The following is an 18,599-nucleotide window of genomic DNA, read 5'->3' as shown; positions in this document are numbered from 1 at the left end:
TTTGCAGTCAAGTATAATTTTTACCATGGTTAAATTCTTCCTAGGAAATGCAGATGCATCTGCCGTTGAAGTCAGTGAAGGTTGTGTATGCTCATATAAGGGCAGGATTTGGCTCACCGTGTTTAAAGAGAATGGTAGTTCACAACAAAAGAGAGCATATTTTAGACTGTATGCTGTCATTTTAAAATAGATTCTTATTTCTGTACACTTATGTTCAGAGCACTGTGAGAGTGCACAGCTCATGTACACTTAAAGATAAGCTCAGGCCAAGTTCTGTTGCCACACCTCTACGCCCAGTTGAACACCTCAGATTGCTCAGCTGAAAATCAGAGCAGAATTTGGCCCAAGGTCATTGCCTCAGTGAGCTTTAAGTCTGAGTCAGACAAATATGATATAGAGGAGCAATGCCCACACAAACAGGTGTGGAGACATTGTCTGCAAGAAGATCAGGGAAGAAAGACCAAGCATAAAGACTGGGTTCAGAGGTGCACTAATGATCACTTAATGCAATGATCTAATTTTACTATATTTCTCTCTGGATGCCAATCCACTCAGTTTAAAACGAACAGTTGCAGCACCTGGGGATTGAACTAAATAGTGTTGTTATGTTGTTGTAAAAATGGCTTTTGTGCCAATATCAAACTATTGAGTCATCATCATGTTTAGAATCTGAAAGTGAACAGCATTGATGAATAAAATGGTAGAGCACAGCAAAAAGGAGAACATTTGTGAGAGGCTTTCTTCGGTTTAAGTTGTCGGAGAGGTTATCATCTCCCCAAGTGTTCTTTTTTTCTTCCCGAATACTTAGTGCTGCCAAGAGAGCACACTGCCACTCTGCAGGACATATGAACGCTCTTCTTGCCTTATTGGAATTGCTGAAAAACCACACTGTTCACAGCAGGAAGGGCATTCAACAGATTTGTTCCACTTCACTCACAGAAGGCTGGCAAGCAGCCATTCAGACTCCTCCTGCTGAACCCCTGTTAAACATTTCAGCACCATTACTGGGGAGGCAAAGGCCACAGGCTTATATCACAGCATGACTTACAGTTTATTTAACTTGTCAGAAAAAATGACCACATTAACCCTCACAACCATCCCTTGTAGGGGAGAGCAGTTCTGCCCCATTTTACAGATGGGTAAACTGAGAGATGGAGAGATTTAGTGAGATGGTCACAGTCACACAGCAAGCCAGTGGCAGAGTTAGGAACAGAACCCATCTTTCCTGGGTCTTCTAATATTCTACCTGAACCACTAGCTGGCACTCATGCTGCAAGAAGTTAAACTGTAAATATCCCTAGAGGAAGCATACAGTATTCACGAGCCACCAACTCTCTATTTGTCCAATTTTTTCTGAATATTAAAATAGTCAAAGGAATTCTTTAGCTGGCCAGAGGCCTCTTTACTGACATCTTCCATTAGTAACCTGAAATGGGGCAGAAAATCAACAATGCAGTATCTGACCTGGAGTACAGACTTTGCATTAAGTATCATGATAGACATGAAAAACTCTAATATCATAGAATCATAGAAATGTGGGGTTAGAAAGGTCTATAAGAGATCATCCAGCCCCCCAGGTTGAGGCAGGACCAAGTAAACCTAAACCATCCCTGACAGGTGATTGTCTAACTTGTTCTTAAAAACCTGCAATGATGGGGAGTCCACAGCCTCCCTTGGTAATTTATTCCAGTAGTTACCTATCCTTAGTTGGGAAGTTTTTCCTAATCTCCAACCTAAACTTCCCTTGCTGCAGATTAAGCCCATAACTCTTTGTCCTACTTTAAGTAGACATAAAGAGCAACTGATCCCGATCCCCCTTGTAGCAGCCCTTAATATAGTTGAAAACTGTTATTAGATCCATCCCCCCCCCCGCCCTCGGTCTTATTTTCTCAAGACTGAACATGCTGTTTTTTTTACCTTTTCTCATAGGTCAAGTTTTCTAAACTTATCATTTTTATTGCTTTTCCCTGGACTTTTTCCAATTTGTCTGCATCTTTCTTAAAGTGTGGTGCCCAAAACTGGACACAGTACTCTCAAATATAACACACCTGTTAATACTCTCCAGAATGATATTAGCGCTTTTTTTTTTCTTTTTCTTTTTTTTTTTTTTGTTTGTTTGTTTTTGCAATAGCACCAACACCTCCATTACTTCATTGAACAACACTGACTAAGACTCGAAAAGAGAAGACACTCTTTGTCCCCTTGGAACACAGTTCTTTTTCCATGGCAATGAGTTTATTCGGTGCTGTGAGCCATTTTATTTGCAAAATAACATGAACATTCTTCACAGTGAGGAAAAACTTGACTCAGTAACTGCGTGAAGGCAGCTAGGATTCATTAAGCTGTCAGCTACTTGGAACGGTGTGACTGTATGAGCCTTTGCAGATGCTGTAATGAAGATGAAACTTTTCTTTGCCATCTGCAAAGTAATTTGTAAACTATGGTGACCTGTGAGGATAAAGCCAGAGGCGACATTGATGAGGTGCCTTGAATCAATAGTGGAGGACAAAAGATTATTATAATATCCTATCAAACTATCACTGAAGTAATTAGTCAGAAAAAGAATCTTATCCCACAAGGCTACGTGGAATCCTATTAGTTCCATCAGCCTCCAGGGGCAGTCCATCAAAACAGGTCCTTCACCTCATCATCAGGTTGTGTGCCACAATCTCAAACCGAATGCAACAGTGGTAAAGACATGAGGGATGAGTAATATCCATCCAACCTCCAAGTGCCGGCCCAAACACTGGGTGCAGCATGCCCAACGTTATGATGGTGCCTACAACCACCTCAGCATTGCCCAAGAGTAGTACCATCTGTCTGGATGGAACTATAGGAAGAGACAAGTATGACTTCCTTCCTCTGATACAGCCACAGTATTTTAGATCTCTGTCATTTTTAATTTTCTACTGGGTCTGCCATGCCAAAGCACTGATTTTATGCTCTTTTCCAGCAGTTAATCTCTTTTAACAAAAATTATTAGAGGTATGGAATGGCTTCCATATGAGGAGAGATTAATAAGACTGGGACTTTTCAGCTTGGAAAAGAGATGACTAAGGGGGGGGATATGATAGAGGTCTATAAAATCATGACTGGAGTGGAGAAAGTAAATAAGGAAGTGTTATTTACTCCTTCTCATAACACAAGAACTAGGAGCCACCAAATAAAATGAATAAGCAGCACGTTTAAAACAAACAAAAGGAAGTATTTTTTCACACACTGCACAATCAACCTGTGGAACTCCTTGCCAGAAGATGCTGTGAAGGCCAAGACTATACCAGGGTTAAAAAAAGAACTAGATAAATTCATGGAGGATAGGTCCATCAATGGCTATTAGCCAGGATGGGCAGGGATGGTGTCCCTACCCTCTGTTTGCCAGAAGCTGGGAATGGGCGACAGGGAATGGATCACTTGATGATTACCTGTTCTGGTCATTCCCTCTGGGACACCTGGCATTGGCCACTGTTGGAAGACAGGATACTGGGCTAGATGGACCTTTGGTCTGACCCAATATGGCCGTTCTTATGTTCTTACATTTTGGACAAACATTGTCCTACACATTTCTTGTGTCCCCTTTGTATGCAAAATACCTACATAGCCCCCTACTCTTTCTCCAGTGTTTGGCAGATGGCCAAACTAACTGATCAGGGCAAAAAATGGAAGGCTGCCAATTTATCACACATGCCCTACCCCAGGGTTCTTCACTAATATTTTATTATTAGAAGCATTAGCCATCTTCACCATGAGTGAAACAGAATGATCCATTTATAATTCATAGATTCTAGGTCTGGAAGGGACCTTGAGAGGTCATCGAGTCCAGTCCCCTGCCTGGGACCAAATACAGTCTAGACCATCCCTGATAGACATTTATCTAACGTACTCTTAAATATCTGTTAGGGTAACAGAAGTAATGAGTATCCAGAAGCATCTATTCAAAATCTATCTCTTGAAGGCACCAATTTTTAAAAGTTATCGCTATATATAAAATCATTGACAAGAAAAAATAAAATCTATCTACATATAAAACCATTGACAGTAACAGGTGCTGTGAGAAAGGCAAATTCCAACTAGGCCTGGTTGTCTCTATGATACCCTCCAGTGTGAGATATAATGTTAATTTGTTGCTGCGATAGACAGCCAACAGTGATTTCCTAATTTATCAACTCTTCTATTAAAGGGCGGGGAGGAGGTGAGGCCATTGTCCTGCCCTCTCCCTGATTCCTTTGCTAAGTCAAGTGCCAGCAGTAAGTACTAGAATGGTTGACTGGCTCCTATGAGGAGGTGCAGGAAAACAAGTTTCTTGAATTCCATTCTTCCCTCCTTTCCTCCCACACAGAACACACACACTTGGGGTGGGCCAACCATAATCTGATCCTGTCTCAGGGAATCTCTAAAACAGTGTGCCGTGCCAGTTAAACAAACATAGTATGCTATGGTAGCACTGGGCATAGTAGTGAGCACTGTTAGCTGAACACTAAACAGGCAGACATTGGAGAGAGAAGTGTGACAACATGCTTGTTGGGCTCCATTACAGTTTGGTGAAGATGTCTTCAGTCTAGAAAAGCACTTGTCTCCATACAGGAAAAAGAACAGACTTAGGCTATGGCTACACTGGCGCTTTACAGCGCTGTAACTCTCTCACTCGGGTGTGAAAAAACACCCCCCTGAGCGCAGCAAGTTACAGTGCTGTAAAGCACCAGTGTAAACAGTGCCCCAGCGCTGGGAGCCGTGCTTACAGCTGTAAGCTAATCCCCTCGGGGAGGTGGAGTACCTGCAGTGCTGGGAGAGCTCTCTCGCAGCGCTGGCTCCGCGACCACACTCGCACTTCAAAGCGCAGCTGCGGGAGCACTCCCGCGGCAGCGCTTTGGAGTTTTGAGTGTAGCCATGCTCTTAACTATTTTTTAGCAAAATATTGAACAAAATCATGAGTTGGTTCAAGATATATGATAAATGCTGTCACGGAGCGATGTATCTTACTCAGCTAGTGTCAGTAGCAAAAGTCATGTGGAACACATGATGTTTATATTTCTCCATCATTATTCACTGTCAACTTCCTGTTCTCTAAGCCATTCGTCCCCCCCCCCCCCAAATGTTTTCCTGCCTCATAAATGGTTGTTCAAAGAAACTAAGCAGGTTCTACTATGTTTAAGAGAGAATTATATTTTTAGAAATTAAATGTGAAATAAATAAGGTGACTATGATAAGATTCTACTGATTGGTCCAAGCTAATATTATTCATGTAGAGAATAGGCTCAGAAAATGAATAATCCTGTTTTAGGTTTTCAATTTTGCTCTAGTTACAGTTGAAATCAAATGGCTTTTATTACAAAAAGACTTCTCACATTTTCTGCAGGTATTTGCTTTTATACAAAGTCAGTCAAAATTCACTCAGCGAAATCAGTCTTAGCCATCAGTGCTCTAGGAATTCCTCTCTACCCCGCTCTCACTTTGCATATTCTAAAGAACAACAAACACAGGCAGGTGCATTTACTTAAAAGCCTTTATACAATCACTTGTTTATAAGTAATGGTGTGTCAGTGAAAATGTGTTTGCTTCCCTTGTTTTCCTTCTGAGTTGTGCCCATAAAGAAGTTTGAAAATGTAAGGGGAAAGAAATACTTTTCCATTTCAGAGAAAAGGGTCCCTGGTAATACTGTATCCCCAGGTGAGGAAAACCTTGTTCACTGGGGTGACTTTGATAGTGAAATCCTAGAGATCAAGTCAGATAGACACCATAGTGAATCAGGTGGATGTTACAAGATATAGATCCCAAAACAGAAGCATCCAGAATACATAGTCCTGATTTGTTTTGTTTCTTGCTTTGTTTGTTTCTTTTTGCTTTTGTTCATTGTTGTTACTAACCCCACTTAGGAAGAACAACCTTCAAATTTCCCAGGCCATTTTCACTGAACCTCTTTGCCTTTGCAAATACACTTGCCTCCTTCAAATCCCTGCTAACGGCTAACCTCTGCTGCAAAGCAAACAAAAAGTGAACTAATTACTATATGAAACTAAAACTAACCTAAAAAGAGAAAAGCTTTTTAAAATGTACACCTATTGAGTCTCTGCTTGGTCTTATTTATAAAACTCTGTCCAAATCTACCCTGCCCACTCTTGTTTGTATTCAACCTCACTTGGTATTTCTTGTCTAAATCCTAGTTTGTGAGCTATTTGAGGTAGGGGCCTGACTATGTGTTCTGTGAGGCTCCTAGTATGCCTTTGAGTGTGGTACAAAATACCTACTACTAATAAATCTGTCCCATGTATTTGTCTCTCTCTGTTTCAGCAGCTTCTTGAGGATTTTGCTGTTGTTGCTAATTTCTGTGCTGTTTCTGTTAAAGCCGTCAGTCTTTGCTTCCTGTTCATTCTTTTAAAAATGATAAAAAGATTCTGAACTCATTTAATATACTTTAGGCGGTGTAGCCCAAAGGAAAGTAATGCACAGTATCAGATGGTGGCTGGAGGCAATCCCCTTCTGTGCAGGTGTGTCCCCAAATCCCAAGCATGTGTTTATTCATGGAGTGCTGCCTAATATTTTTTATTTAAATTTTAAATGAAATAACTCTCCAGATAAGTGAATGACTTGTGCGGATGGCCTGTGCAGTAATGATGATATAAATGAGATAAATCCTACAATCCTTTACTCAAACCTTAGTCAAGCAAGTGATATGTTCTAGGAATTATTTTGGGGAAGTTTTAGGGCCTGCGTTATACAGGAGGTCAGACATTAGATGATCACAATCGTTCCTTCTGGCTTTGGAATCTCTGAAAACTCCCGCTGATTTCAAGGACTGCAGGATTTGTCACAAGGATGACTATTACTACTACTACTTATTCCCCTTATGCCAGCATCTGGGGTCAGGTCCTCATATGCAAGCATCTGCCATCTTTGGCCGTCTTGAGACGGCACTAAGGTCCACCTGCTTACCAAATTTGTCTCAAGGACATTTGCAATAATAATAATAATTACACCTATAAGTGGGATAATCTGGGATTCTTAAAAAGTTAACAGTGTTTTGCAACAGAACAATAAACGTGAATCCACTTATAAACAGAAAGAAGCCTCTAAAATCCATATAAAACTGTAAACAATTGCCTTGGGCAAAATGAACTTCAGCAGTCAAAACTAAAGGTGTCACAGCCTTTCTGAACTACTGTGGGGTAAATTATATTCTGAAGATGGGTAAAACTGGTGCAGAGCTCCCTTTTGCAGGATTAAGGAAACTCTATTGCCATCAGGGTTGGTCCACCAGGATTTATCTAAACAAGTCTGTTGCACTTTTAATAAAACAAAGCTTACTGTCTGATCTTGCAGCACCTCTGCACCAACCTCAGTACTCTAATTTCCCAGCTGTGCAGAGATTGGACGCATGTCATATGTGACATGAATGTTAGAACACTCCAAATTGACATGTTGCCTGTGCAGCTTTCTTTATTGTTGGTACATTGGGTGCCAATAATTTGTGTAGCACTCAGAATGTGTGCTTTGCTTTTATTGGGTTCAGAGCGGCACGAGCAATTAGGAATACCAAGAGATGTGAGCTATGGGAGACAAATGTAAATACTGACATTATTTGCTTGAGATACTATATGTGGAATTTTAACTGCAGCTAATAATTTTGATTGCAAGATTAATTTATTTTTTGGTTGTGAAAGTTATGATAACAATGCTGAGATGATTGAGCTGTTAAGATTGCAGCATATACATTTGGAAAATAATCAGTTTTGACCATATCAAATGAAAAACCACTGGCATTTTTACAAGGGATATCCAGTCCAAAATTGTGCTCTGCATATAATCTTGACCCCTGCTTCTGTACCACTCAATAACAAAAAAATGACTTGGCAAACTAAATTCAGTGTACTAACTGCAAGCTCAGTCACGTGTGTAATTTCAAATAAGCCCAAATAGCTGTATAATGGTGCTACCTACTTGCAAATGTAAAAGTCCTTCTTGCTAATGTAAACTTTCTTTAGTGAGCATAGATTTCTTTTTAAACTTTTTATTTTTTGTCCTTATTAACATACATGAACTGAGAAACTATAATTATTTAAATTATGTAGACGTTTATCCTTATTAACATTAGCCCAATAAATTCACATTTCCACACAAGTATCATAAAATCTTAGTAAACAATTTCCACCTGCTAACTCCACCCTGTTTAGCCTACAAAGAAACAAGAGGGCCTCAAGCCTGTAGACAGAAACAACATGAATACCAATATAAAAGATTTAGTAAATAATCCACAGCACACATTGTCCAGATGTAAATAGTTACTCCATCTACTGCTTATGCAGCTACCTCATGTTTATACTTGCATATTAGAGCTACCAGAAAAATTTCCCCTTTATTATTTGTCCCCTCTATAAATCATATAGGTCAGTGAAAATAGATATTTTACAAAACAGACCAGAACAATGTATTCTCAGAAATTGGGTGGGCAAACCTCACATCCCCAGCTCAGTGACCTTGAGGGAAAGTTTACTCGGGAAGTATGCACCATTTGAAGGGGGGCGGGAGTCAATGTAGTTATTTTTACTAATATTTGAAATCTTCCGAGCATATTCTGTAAGTGTATATGGGATCTGGCATGCAGGCTACCCTGACATCAAAACATTTGACTTAAATGGTAAGCTCTTTGGGGCAGGGACCATCTTTTTGTCCTGTGTTTGTACAGGTCCTAGCACTGTCCTGGTCCATCATCCTGCATTGCAAGGTGATACCCCAATACAAATAAATAATAATAAAACCAAACCCCTCTTCATTTCAGTGTAGTTAGACTGAGAAGTTACTGTAAAAAAACCCTAATGGAATTCCATGTTTGTCTCTCAGTTACATCTATAACAAGTCTGCTCAGTTTATTGCTGGCTGTGAAATCTTGCCCTGGGATCCAAGAGTAAAGCTGTCTTCTTTCTGGCTTGTGCATCATGATGCATTGTAAACCAAGAATCTGGCAAAGCACTGCACACATCTTGCAAAAGTAGCATGTTTCTTTTCATTGCCCATTGTGGTTGGTCATACTTCGTCTCTCTACGGTAGCTGGTAATGTTGGTTTAGAGGCAGAAAGATCCATTAAAATTGATATTTGCATTGATTTCTTTTTATACCTGTTGCCTTTACGAGATATGATCAAGTGGGGATGTGCTTTTGACCGCTTCAAAAATTTGTCTAATTTTCCTGCTTGACTGCTGGTTAATGTTCTAATTAATATATACCCGGTACTTTCCATTCTGCTGGAAGTAAGGACACAACTTAGATTTAATTTCCGTATCAGAGGCTATTGGGAATTAAGTTCCCATCCTCTCTCCTCTAATTACTCTAACTGTATGCCAGCGAAATCTGCAATCTTCAATCTGTGTTTGCTACATGAAAGGCTTTCTCTTATTTCTGAAAGAGAAGTCATTAAATTTGCAATGCTCTCTATTCAGACCGATTACTAGATTAAAGATCTGCCATAAGTGAGCCCCCAATCATGGGGCAGTATGTTTTCCAACCATGATGTGTGAAACACAATGCCTCCCTGTTTGTATCTTGGCTTTGCTACTTCCCCTGGGGAGCTCCTAAAAGGACTTACAGGAAATTAACTACAAAACATTAGTAAGGATTTGGTTCCTAGGATGAATAACCATGAAGAATGTGTCTGCTATTACAGATTAGGGTTACCATACGTCTGGTTTTTCCCGGACATGTCCGGCTTTTCGGCAATCAAACCCCCGTCCGGGGGGAATTGCCAAAAAGCCAAACATGTCCGGGAAAATGCCGGCCGGGCACTTCCCCTCCCGCGACTGCTCTGCTCCTCCCCTGACTCTTCGGCTCTATTTAAGAGCCGGGCTGCCCGAGCGCTACCGGCTTCGGGCAGCCCCCGTGCCTCCAGACCCTGCGCCGCCAGAGCCCGGGAGGGGAAGTGCCCGACTGGGGGCGCAGGATCCGGAGGCAAGGGGGCTGCCCGAAGTCCAAGTGCTACCGGCTTCACGGTTTGCCGGGCAGCCTCCAGACCCTGCGCCCCCGGCTGGGCGCTTCCCCTCCCGGGCTCCAGCTGCGCTGGGGAAGCGCCGGCCGGGGGCGCAGGGTCTGGGGGCTGCCTGGCAAACCGTGAAGCCGGTAGCGCTCGGGCAGCCCTTTCCGCGTGGCTGGGAGTGGGAGGGAGGAGGGGCAGAGTTAGGGCGGGGCTGGGGTGGGAAATGGGCGGGGCCAGGACCCCGTGGAGGGTCCTCTTTTTTTATTTGTTAAGTATGGTAACCCTAATTACAGATATGTGGCTCAAAATGTGTGAAAATCATTCCTGAATATGAGGCTAGCTAACTTACCGCAGTAATGTGGTTCTCTATGGGCCTGTGGCTGCAGTAGCAAATTTAGTGCCTGTTTTTCAGCAGTGCTATAGCTGTAACTGGGCAGGCACCCAGGTTGACAAAACTGGTGTTTCCAGTATCTTGTCCGGAAATGCTCCTCTAATCAGAGCTTGAGGACGTGTTGCTAGAAATCCCCGAGTTCTGACTCTACTAACTAGAGTTGAGCAAATAACTGATTTTTTGGTTCACTGGCAGTTCTGAAAAATCAGTGGGGGATGGGAGATAGTTTAACCTGAACTGAATCTGAAAACTGCGGGGGGGAGAGAAAGCCCCTCGGTTAATCAGAAAATTGTGGTTTATCCTAGGTGTGTCTCCTTGTTAGGAAGTGGAGTCACACCACAGATGAAAGTGGCTCTCTGTGTTTACTGTGGTTTTGAACAGTTCCTAATGATAATTTCGTTATTGTTAGTGGCACAGTGTCCTCTGCTGCTGTTGTGAAAGACACTAAGGGCTAGATTCACAAAAGGCACCTAAATCCCAGAATCAGGCCCCTGCTCAACAGCCACGGCACCCGGTGGGCACCTATATTTTTGCAGTAGAAGTTCCCTCAACATAGGGTGACCAGACAGTAAATGTGAAAAATCGGGACGGGGGTGGGGGGTAATAGGAGCCTACTTAAGAAAAAGACCCAAAAATCAGGACGGTCCCTATAAAACTGGAACATCTGGTCACCCTACCTCAACATCTATGTTTCTGCACATGTGCACTGCAGCCCCACACCAGGCAGTGGAGCCTAAGCCCAAAGTGATTCGCTAACCTAACTCGCCTGCAGGGCCCAATCTGGTAAGCATACTCAGTGTGCGCCTGCTGGATCAGGCCCCTGCAGCGAGCTTATACTACTTGTAGCCCAGGGGTTAGGATACTCACCTGGAATGTGGGCGACCTCTGCTTCAAGTCCTCCTTCCTCCTAAGGGGGAGAAGGGATTTGAACAGGGAACAACACCTCTCAGGTGAACTCCTTAGCCATTGGGCTGTGGGATATTATGATGTGGGGCTCCCTCAGTCTCTCCTGTTGAAGCTGTTCCACTGTGCATAGATCATTTAAAAAAAAATCATTGGAGCAGGCGGACTAGGTTGTGTGTCTCACACATCCCAACCACTGCTGTAGCTCTAACCCCCAGGCAACAGAGTCATTCTCATGCTTGTTTGCCTGTACCCTCTCTCTCTCTCTTGCCCAATGATTCTTTCATATTGACAATCACTCATGTTCTTATGCTCCAGTATACACAGCACATTGTAGGAGCAGTCATAGATTTTTCCAACATATATACCAGCTGGGAAAAACTTGATCATGAAGTTTATGGTCATGAAATTTAATGGGTGTGGCTTTCACCTGCCTGCCTGCCATTAGAGGCTTATTTTTTTCCCCTTCATGTAACCTCAGACCTCCTTGTACACACATCACATGTTGCCACAATTCTCCTCCAGCTAGGAAGGCATAAATTAATGTGACTTCGAATCACACACTGAGAATTCCTTAATGACACAATGGATTTTTCCCTATGAATAGGCTTTGTGCTGTTTTTTGCTCTCAGGGAGTTGAAAACTAAATTCAGGGTTTGATGTTAAATGTCCTGTATGGGATAGCACAGCACCATATTTAGAACATGGAGCCATTTATTCTTCTTTAGATGTTCGTTAAATCCTAGTGGTCATGTACTGCCGTACTATTCTGCAGCAGATTTAGTATACTGGAGCCTTGCTATTCTGAAATAATTCCACTAGGCAAATCATGAAAAATTAATGTAATGAGGCTTTTACTATGAAAGCCTCTAATGTTAATAATACACTAAAAAGTATTTGTATAGCACTTTACATATCCTAACTGCTGTGGAAGGTAAGGAGTATTATCCTGAAACCAATGCACAGAGATAAAGTGATTTGCCCATGGTCACAAAATCACTGGCAGTGCTGACTCTGGACACCAGATTCTCTCCTTAGAGACAGCTGTAGGGCTCCCAGCCCTTAGCAGTACCATGTATTTAGGTGCAAAGCATTTATGCTTGTTAATTTATTTGCTGAAAAAAGAGGAAAAATGCAGATAAATATATCACTATTAAATGGGATAACTTGCTCCCTGCTCCATTTTTTGCTGTTCTTTCTTATAATCTGAGGGGTTTAACATGTTAAAATAAGGACAGTACTCACATGGTTCGGAATGGGAAATAAGCTTGATTTCAGTCTAAATGTTACTTGTGGGAAATCAGATTGAGGGTTTTGTCCCCATACTTTGTGGGACAACCTTTCACAAAACAGTTCACAAAGCTGCATCATGTTCCGATCTGGTCTGGATAACAGATTTCTGCATTGAAACCCTGTTTAAGGTCTCAGTATCTATCTTCACCTTTGTCTGCTTCCATTGAAGTGAGAAATGCAAGGAATGTATTGGCTAGTGCACAAGGTCCAGCAAGGAATAAGGTTAATAAGATAACACGTTAATCTGTACACACACACACTCCTACACACTGGTACCTAGAGTTGAAAGTTCAGGAAGGGAGTGAGATGTGATGTGCAGATTTATCGCCTGTTGGCCCAAAGTATGTAAACAAATAAACACATTGTAATTTTGCATTAATGTAAACTATACCAGGAACCCCTCGTATAGGTTTTAAAAAATGCTTTATTATGCTTGCTGAAAGAAGAGAGCTGCTCTCCTACTGATGGTTCAGTGAGGTTTCATTCTTTTGTTCCCTTCCTCAGGGTAGGGAATTGTATGCAGGATAGTAAGATGTAGGTTTCAATAATTTCTAATCATACGTGTGTCGTTTCTGTATCCCTTGTGCTCCTTCCTGCTTTTTGTCCTCCTTCCTGCATCTGGTTTTAAATTAGCTTCTAAACTTTTCAAGGCAGGTACTGTCCTCCTACAGTGGGTTTGGACAGACCCAAATCAAGAAGGTATGTAGGGAGTTTACTCCTGAGGGAATTCTGCACCAAAAGGAGTTACTGTAAAAATAAATAAAAAGTGTATGTACTCTTTGTAATTTGGGTGGGCTGAAACAATACTGCATTTTTAAATGGATTCTCACTTTTGCCTGGAAAATCAGGCATTAATGTATTCATCCTCACAACCCCCCTTGAAGTAGAGAAATGCTGTTACCCCCATTTTACAGAGATCTGAGGGACAGAGACTTCTCAACATCACAGAGGTGGAACAGGGAATTGAACCCTAGACTGCCGAGTCCCTGCCCTTAACCACTGGACCATCCTTCCTCTTGTATATATATATTTTTTGTTTATATATGCTTAAAAGTAGGTTCTCCGGTAAAAAGCAAACTTTAATGATTTTAAATTACTTTAACCTTTTTACCAGAACCAGCCTTCTACTTTGGAGATGTCGAATACTATGTTGATGAGAGTGCTGGCTTTGTTGAGGTGCGTGTCTGGAGAACTGGAACTGATTTGTCCAAAGCTGCCACTGTTACAGTAAGGTCTCGCAAAACTGAGCCAATAACTGCAGAGGGTGAGTGATCATTTTGCTCTAGTGTCATTTTTTCCTTAATATGTCTTAACATGGAGCACTGGTACATCCAGCGTGGATTCAATCCTGAATGCTTCTGGTTTAGCCCCAGAAGTGGCTCAGAGAGCCTCAAGGCTAGGCATGCCACACTTGGTGTTTGCTCTGAACCTTCGGACAGAGGCTTCTCCGTAGTGTGAAGAAATGCATGTGTGTGATGTTCAGAAGTATGAGGCGACATCTGTGCCCACACTGAACTGCATGATAGTAAGTAAGAGGAAAAGTGAGCATGATAAGGAACAGAGAAAGGGCATGGACAGGTGTTGAAATGAAAACATATGAATGGAAATCATGGGCTTTATCCTGGAAGGTGCTGGCTGCCCTCAGCTACCATGAATTTAATTAAACGTTTAAGTTGCTCAGCACTTCACGTGATCTATTTGAGATGCATACAGCCCATTTTTAGGTATCACAGTTATTCCTACTGCTAAGCTGAAGTAAGGGCTTATTCAAATGTGTTTAAGAGCAGCCCTTAGAAGGAAATGGAAGCAAGGGCAAATTCAGCCTTCCAATGGTTCCCACAAACTATTATCTCTCATGGTCAGTTGCTCATTGCCTCCCAATACATGCTAGGCACAGAGTTCTTGCCAGCCCACCAGCCTGCAGTTCTTGCTGCCCTCAGCTTATTATATTTAGTCTGTGTCTACCCTTAGAGCTAGAGGAATGATTCCCAGCTCACACAGACACACTCATGTGCTAATTTGAGGAGAGTTAGTGGACAAAAAATAGTCGTGCAGGTGCAGCAGCACAGGCTAGTTGCCCCAAGTACGTACCCATGGGGTCCAGGTAGGTAGGTAGGTAGGTACTCAGCACAACTAGCCCATGCCGCCGCTCACCCACTGCCCATGCTACCCCAGCTCACAAATGTTTTTAGTGTGCCAGCTCCAGGAGAGTTAGTGTGAGTATGTCTCTGTGAGCTGGGAGTCATACCCCCAGCTCTACGTGCCGACATACCCTCAGAGCCTTCATCCACATGCCAAAAGGATCAAGCTCTAAATTGGTATCTGGAGCTGGAGACGTACTGTACTCAGTGTGTTTCTAACATGTGGCATTTTATGCTAAAGCGTTCTTTTGATGTGGAGAAGTCATGAAGAATCCAAATATTTTTCCTAGATGGTTACATTGAGCATGAATGGACGTTAGTGCTTAGTTACTGATATAATTTTAAAATACTCTTAGTTGTCATAAGCCTTCTTGTTATGATGTCCATGACAGGAAGACATAGAGTCTGGGTTTAGCATTAGTATGCCTTTCCACATTTTTGTGCTTTCTCTTGGAAAATTAGATTATTAAGATGTCTAAAAAGAATGTCCATTTACTTCATTTCTTAAATATTATTTCACTTGATCTGTTGGGTTTACCTCACCCTAAATATTGAATGCATTTTTGTTCCAGAAAAGCATAACAGCATTATAGGACCATGTTTTTGGTCTTCACTCACTGGATAACTGTTAAATAGGTGTGGGAGAGGGGGGGTATTTTTGTTTCTTTCAGCAATGTGTAAGGGCTTTTCATCTCTTTATTTAAGAGTTTATTGGAGTAAAACAGATTGTACTGTGATATCACGGCAAATGCACAAAAGTCCACTCTTTCACCTCAGACTTAGGTACCTTTAATACCCTGGAACCCAGACACCATGTCCTGGTATAACTCAACATTCTGTCTCATTCACTTCTCTCTAGTTTTGTTTTGTTTTGTTTTTTATTCCTAGAGTGAACTGGGTTTTCTTATATTTGACACTGAAGTGTGCCAGGCCCCACCTGACATAGTCTGGATGTAATTTGACTCGTCTTGTCTTTCTCTTGGACTTTCATTAGCCACTGGCCAGCAGGGTCCAAAATCTGTTTGCCTTCCCTCTTCCCTGCACTTAAGTTTCATTCTTGTTATATATCTCATCTGGATATCAGTAGTGTAATTCCTCTTAATCAGCCTCTTGGTTGCTCTGTTTTCCCTTTTTACATTAGTCACATAATTTGCTGCACTGTCCCCTAGAATTATAGGCATAATATTAAATCCTTATTCCAAGAAATCGCCTTCATTTCTGGGATTTCTCCCAGAACACTCTGGTTGGTCCCAAACTATAGTTTGTATCTCACTTACAAAGGTTTTACATCAGTATAGCTCCATTCACTTAAATGGTGTTATTCCTGATTTTCAACAGGGTAAGTGAGGTTAGCATCAGGCCTGCTCCAAATCCCTTCTAGGTAAGAAGCTTTTTGCTTTGAATGACCACAAAAGTTCTAGAGAGTTTTAAATGATAAAGTAAAAAGTACTTCTTGACAATAAAAGAAAGAGATAATTACATTTTTATGAGTTACTGTCATCAACTTCCTGACTTTAGATCCCTTATTTTCTTTAACTAAATGCTGTGAAAAACAGTTCCATCAATGTATTCCATTTTATGTTGTTTCTTTGTGTAGCTGGGGTAGATTATGTAGGCATCAGTCGTAATTTGGATTTTGCCCCTGGAGTCAACATGCAGACTTTCCGTGTGATCATTCTGGATGACCTTGGACAGCCAGTTTTAGAAGGAATTGAGAAGTTTGAGCTTGTGCTGCGAATGCCCATGAATGCTATCCTTGGAGAACCAAGCAAATCCACCATCTTCATCAATGACTCAGTCTCTGATTGTAAGTATTAATTAGTTTCACAGGAAGAAAAATGATGCTTGCAATGCAATAGATAGTATTCTTCTTTCTGAATCCATATGGAACCAATGTTCAGGCATGGTGTTTGGAAACACTACATTGCTGAAGTTGTGATCTTTTGGATGAGGTGTAAAATCAGGCTCCTGACCCCTTGTGGTCATTATAAAATGTCTGGGCACTTACCTACATGTACTCTTAGCTGGCTATCATTTTTCACTTATTTTCCTAAAACCATGGGGAATGTAGAAAATGTACATAAGGTCTGAAGATAAATACATTTATACTAGTTTTACATTTGCTAGTTCTAATGTTATAGACATAAATGGTAATATTCCTGATTTATACCAGTTTGAGATCAAAATCAGGGCCATAGCTTGTAGTTCTGTAAAGCAATTGTGGTGAAATCCTGGACCCACTGAAGTCAGTGGACATTTTTCCATTGACATCAGTCAGGCCAGGATTTCACTCTTTGAATTGTGGGAAATGTACTAAATAAATCAGTTGCTACCTGGTGAGGAGTCTGCCACATCATAATCATATATAACATGGCACATAACACCCTCATGGTAAAAGCAGTGGCTCTAGGAATTGATCATTTTGGATATTTTATTCCTTCTTTTGTATGTGTCTGTCTAGTGCCTAAGATGCAGTTTAAAGAACCTATGTACATTGGCAATGAAAATGATGGACAGATTTCTGCCATGATATATAGGAGCGGGGATATCCGCTACACATCTACAGTGCGCTGTTATAGTCGGCAGGGTTCAGCCCAGGTAATGATGGACTTTGAAGAACGTCCTAACACTGACGATTCCATCATCACTTTCCTTCCTGGTAAGCTACAGTTCTTTGTTAGAATCCTTTCTTCTGTCAGAGTTGGTTTTGCTTTAAATCATGTGAGTTTTTTTCTCATAGCAAGGGCCATACAGACTGTTTGGGGGAACAAAACTCTCTCTCCACAGAATAGGTAGAGCATGGGCAGCAGCAGCACACTATTCCTCACACCATCCTGCCTTAATCCTGGACTAGAGGGGGATCATCTATAGAGACACAAGGGATATCCTTTTGCAAAGACCCAGCCACTCATCCTAACAGATATATCCCATTGCTGTGCTGCAGGCAGAACTGAATAGCAGGTGATATCACAGAGGAAACCCCCAGAAGCTCTGGCCCCATTAGGCAGACCATCAGCAAATCCAGCTATCTACCGCTGGAAAGGGTAAACACCTTTTAACTTTGCATAGGGACACAGCTACGCTAATTATTGCTCTCTGATATTTCTCCTCCTTCTTCCTGCTTATTTCTTCTTTCTCAGTCTGCCTGGGTGGCTCAAAATGTTGAACCCAAAGAAAAAACATGAGGAAATGGGGTATTACTTCTCCTTTGAGGGAAAAATTGCTTGAGTCCCTCTTGGGGGTTATCAATCCAAACCTCCTTTTACTTGACTGGAGAACAGTTTCTTGTCTCCTCATTTTTATATGCTCACATTTTTAACTTCTGTTTTTTCCAAGCCCTAAGCAAGTTTTTTTCCGCTGTATGTAAATCTTATGATGCAGAGGACCTTCCCTCTTATGAAGGTCCTCTCATGGATAAGTAACTGTTAAAAGATACGAAACAAAGGGTAGGAATCAATGGTCAGTTTTCAGAATGGAGAGCGGTAAATAGTGATGTCCCCCAGGGGTCTGTACTGGGACCAGTACTGTTCAACATATTCATAAATGATCTGGAAAAAAAGGGGTAAACAATTAGGTGGGAAAATTTGCAGATGATACAAAGCTACTCAAGATAGTTAAGTCCAAAGTAGACTGTGAAGAGTTACCAAGGGATCTCACAAAACTGGGTGACTGGGCAACAAAATGGCAGATGAAATTCAATATTGATAAATGCAAAATAGTGCACATTGGAAAACATAATCTGCCATCCTGATTATCACTACAAAAGTTTTTTTTCTCCTGCTGATAATAGCCCACCTTAACTGATTACTCTCTTTATAGTTAGTATGGCAACACCCATTTTTTCATGTCCTCTGTGTATATATATCTTCCTACTGTATTTTCCACTGCATGTATCCGATGAAGTGGATTTGTT

General features: G+C 41.5%; 1 protein-coding gene across 3 annotated transcripts in view; it reads left to right on the top strand.

Annotated features, from left to right (window-relative positions):
- Positions 1-18,599, top strand: part of FREM2 (FRAS1 related extracellular matrix 2) — a 201,732-nt gene that overhangs the window by 130,216 nt on the left and 52,917 nt on the right. For all 3 annotated transcript variants that reach the window (XR_006172745.2, XM_005305633.5, XM_065581285.1), the window contains exons 7-9: positions 13,660-13,809; positions 16,284-16,493; positions 17,148-17,345. Coding sequence is in view for 2 of the 3 variants with exons in the window: in XM_005305633.5 (XP_005305690.2) it covers positions 13,660-13,809; positions 16,284-16,493; positions 17,148-17,345 (558 nt within the window). In the remaining variant the exon portion in view is untranslated. The remainder of the gene's footprint in view (positions 1-13,659; positions 13,810-16,283; positions 16,494-17,147; positions 17,346-18,599) is intronic.

Source organism: Chrysemys picta, chromosome 1, assembly GCF_011386835.1.
Source record: "Chrysemys picta bellii isolate R12L10 chromosome 1, ASM1138683v2, whole genome shotgun sequence".
Classification (NCBI taxonomy): domain Eukaryota; kingdom Metazoa; phylum Chordata; order Testudines; family Emydidae; genus Chrysemys; species Chrysemys picta.
The sequence above is the reverse complement of the archived record's forward strand: the minus strand, read 5'-3'. Positions and strand labels throughout refer to the sequence as shown.